Source organism: Mus pahari, chromosome 3, assembly GCF_900095145.1.
Source record: "Mus pahari chromosome 3, PAHARI_EIJ_v1.1, whole genome shotgun sequence".
NCBI lineage: Eukaryota > Metazoa > Chordata > Mammalia > Rodentia > Muridae > Mus > Mus pahari.
The window spans coordinates 102,771,923-102,774,933 of record NC_034592.1 but is presented as its reverse complement, the minus strand read 5'-3'; the positions used below and the strand labels follow the sequence as shown (position 1 = coordinate 102,774,933).

Here is a 3,011-nt window from a genome sequence, read left to right as displayed (position 1 = left end):
CACACACACACACACACACACACACACACACACACACACAGAGAGAGAGAGAGAGAGAGAGAGAGAGAGAGAGAGAGAGAACTTTAATCCTGTTGTGACTTGAACCTGTGATCCCAGCACTCCAGCACCAGAGAGGGAGATTTGTCACAAGTTTGAGGCCACATAGCAAGAAGTAGGTAAGATGGAGAAGGAAGAGGAAGAGCAGGAGGAGGAAGAGGAGGAGAAAGAGAATAAGGAGGAAGAGAAGAGGAAGAGGAGGAAGAAGAGGAAGAGGGAAAGGAAGAAGAGGAGGAAGAGGAAGAAGAGGGAGGAGGAAGAGGAGGAGGAAATGTCTTTGTCAACAGCCAAGAGTGCCAGCCCAAGCCCCAAGCCTTGGGGAGTGACATGGAGTGATGGGCAGATGTGGAAGAGACAAACGAGTGGCCCAGATTAGTAACCAGCACAAGAATCCACAGGTGCAATCACCAACCTGATTCCCAGGCACACAAATTTAAATCACAAACCAGGTTTACACATTTCCCTAGTTAGCCCAGGGTCCCTGCCATTCCAGGATACGGGTGCCCACTCTCCTGCCAACCCCACCCCACTCCTCTGGGCACAGAAGGATGCTCACCATCTTGTCGCTGCCCCTGTGGAAGGTGTCTCCCTGCCAGAACCGTCGGCTATAGCCACGTACGAAGCCCACACGGCTGTCACTATAGGCAAAGTCCGGCTTCCACACTAGGGAGCCGTACCCGAAAATCCACAGGGCTTGGGGGTCGCCATCCTCCCAGGAAGGCTGCGCGGATGGTGCAGGGGACAGTGAAGGAGGCGGAGTGCTCTGGGATGCGGACTCCTGCTTCATGGTGCCGGGCGCAGGGACGGGCCCGGGCGGCCTCCGGGACTGGTCTCCGGCACGGGCACGGAAGGACCGACGGACGCGTACACCTGGCCTGGCACCGATCGGTCGTTCCAGCTGAGTGGTCCCTCCAGAGGCGCTCTTTAAACCCTCCAGCCAGGAAGGCCCTCGGACTGCCTCCAGCTGTCCCGATGATTGGGGCGGGGCAAATCTCTTTCTGACCAATCACCTTTGGATTTTGCTTCTCGGTTAACCGCGCCGCCCTCCGAGTGGGTACCAGAGCAGCCCGCCCCCGGGCCTACGCGCGTGCTGATTGGTTCGGCTCCTCCTCCCGTGGCAGACCTGGCAAGAGTGATGCAACGGCGGGGAAGGTTTCCCCAGAACTGGCATGCAGCAAGGGCTCGTCAGATTGCGTCAGGCTGCGGGCACCGGGAACGGGCCTTGGAACGGGCGCGGGCACCCGCCGTCTCCCGGGAAGGCCCTCTCAATGGTCTAAACGGTGTCATCCCTGCAGTCCAGCCGGTGCACCTGGCAGAATCATTGCCGCCCAAAGCGGTGGCCAGTGCAGGGCACGACCAGAAGGAATGCTTTGGGCAGCACGAATTCTTGCCTTTGGGGCCCCGCCTAAAAGCACGCACTGCAGAGAAGCTGTTTTGGGCACCCTCCGCATTCCACTCTGGTACCTCATGCTGTTGCCCACGTGAACAGCTGGAGAAACTGAGTCACGGAGTGGTAAGGGGTTTTGCAAAGGCTGCAGTTGAGTCAGCTGGTTGGCACAAGCATGCAGGCCTCACGTGACGGCTACGCCCCGGACAAATGTGAGACCCCTGAGTTCAGGCAGGTTCAAAGAAAAGTCAGAACTGAACAGCCTTGGGCAGAGCAGTCACCTTGCGGATGACTGCTAGCACCTGTGGTACAAGGCCACAAAGAGAAGAGTGCCAGGCTACTTTCACCCCACGGCTACGGGTTTCATTCTCTCCAGCTTGAGATCTTGCAGCAGTGGGCAATTTATGTAGGCACCAGAGTTTGGGGGAACGTTGGCTAAGGAGAGCACAGAGGGCTAAGGGCAGCTGTAGCCTTTCACATAGCTTCTTGCCAGGCAATGGGTATGGGCCCTGGCACTGACATGGGCAACCGGGCACCAGCCGTCTCCTTGGCAGTTCCTCTCTGCCTGAAACCTGCAAGAGTCACCATCGGGTCGAGCAGTGGTGGTGCACGCCTTTAATCCCAGCACTTGGGAGACAGAGGCAGGGGGATTTCTGAGTTCGAGGCCAGCCTGGACTACAGAGTGAGTTCCAGGACAGCCAGGGCTACACAGAGAAACCCTGTCTCAAAAAAACAAAAACAAAACAAAACAGAGAGAGAGAGAGAGAGTCACCATTGGCAGGTCTCAGGAGCTGTCTCTCCAAGAGCTCACCCTCTCTCTGGTGGAGCCAGTGCTGCCCCAAACTGCAGGCTGGAGGGGAGGTAGTTTGGCTTCCTAGGCAGCAGCAAGGCAGCTTCTCTGGGCATCTCTCATTGGGAAAGGAAAACAAAGAGCAGATGGCCTGTCACTAGGATGAGCAAGCAAGAGTGAGCTCCCTGGAAGTGGAAACTCAGTGAGTCCCCTTATTTAACTCAAAAATTATATATGCAGGGTAGATCCATGCCAAAAGTGTCTTAAGCACTCCTCTCTCTCTCTCTCTCTCTCTCTCTCTCTCTCTCTCTCTCTCTCTCTTCCACCATCCTCTAGGTGGGCTGACCTGGAATTCACTATATATGCCTGGGATTCACAGAGAAACAATTAAGCCTATCATTCAGGAGGCTGAGGATAGAGACCTGGAGATTCAGGCCAGCATGAGCTACAAAGCAAAACCATGTCTCTAAATGAATAAATGTATGGATGAACGTAGTGGCAATACTTTTAAAAGTTGGAGGAACTTGTGTTTGTTTCTGTTGGTGGGAATAGAACGAGAGTCCGCACACCAGTGTGCCACACACCTGTGGTGTATGCCTGCCCCAGGACTGGGCTCCCGGTGAGGCTCACGCACTACTTTTCTGAATGGAAAATTGTTGAGAAAAATGGTGGTATTTGGTAATTTTCCTGCTTGCCAGCACTGTGCGTGTTTATTCTCCGCTTTCTTTCCTTTCCTTTCCTCTCCTCTCCTCTCCTCTCCTCTCCTCTCCTCTCCTC

At 55.1% G+C, this 3,011-nt stretch overlaps 1 protein-coding gene across 1 annotated transcript in view; it reads right to left on the bottom strand.

Moving 5' to 3' along the window:
• Positions 1–999, bottom strand: part of Chac1 (ChaC glutathione specific gamma-glutamylcyclotransferase 1) — a 3,212-nt gene extending 2,213 nt beyond the window's left edge. Inside the window, exon 1 of the mRNA XM_021194862.1 lies at positions 614–999. Within this exon, the coding sequence (XP_021050521.1) occupies positions 614–844 (231 nt within the window). The 5' untranslated portion in view covers positions 845–999. The remainder of the gene's footprint in view (positions 1–613) is intronic.
• Positions 1,000–3,011: the final 2,012 nt, after the last annotated feature.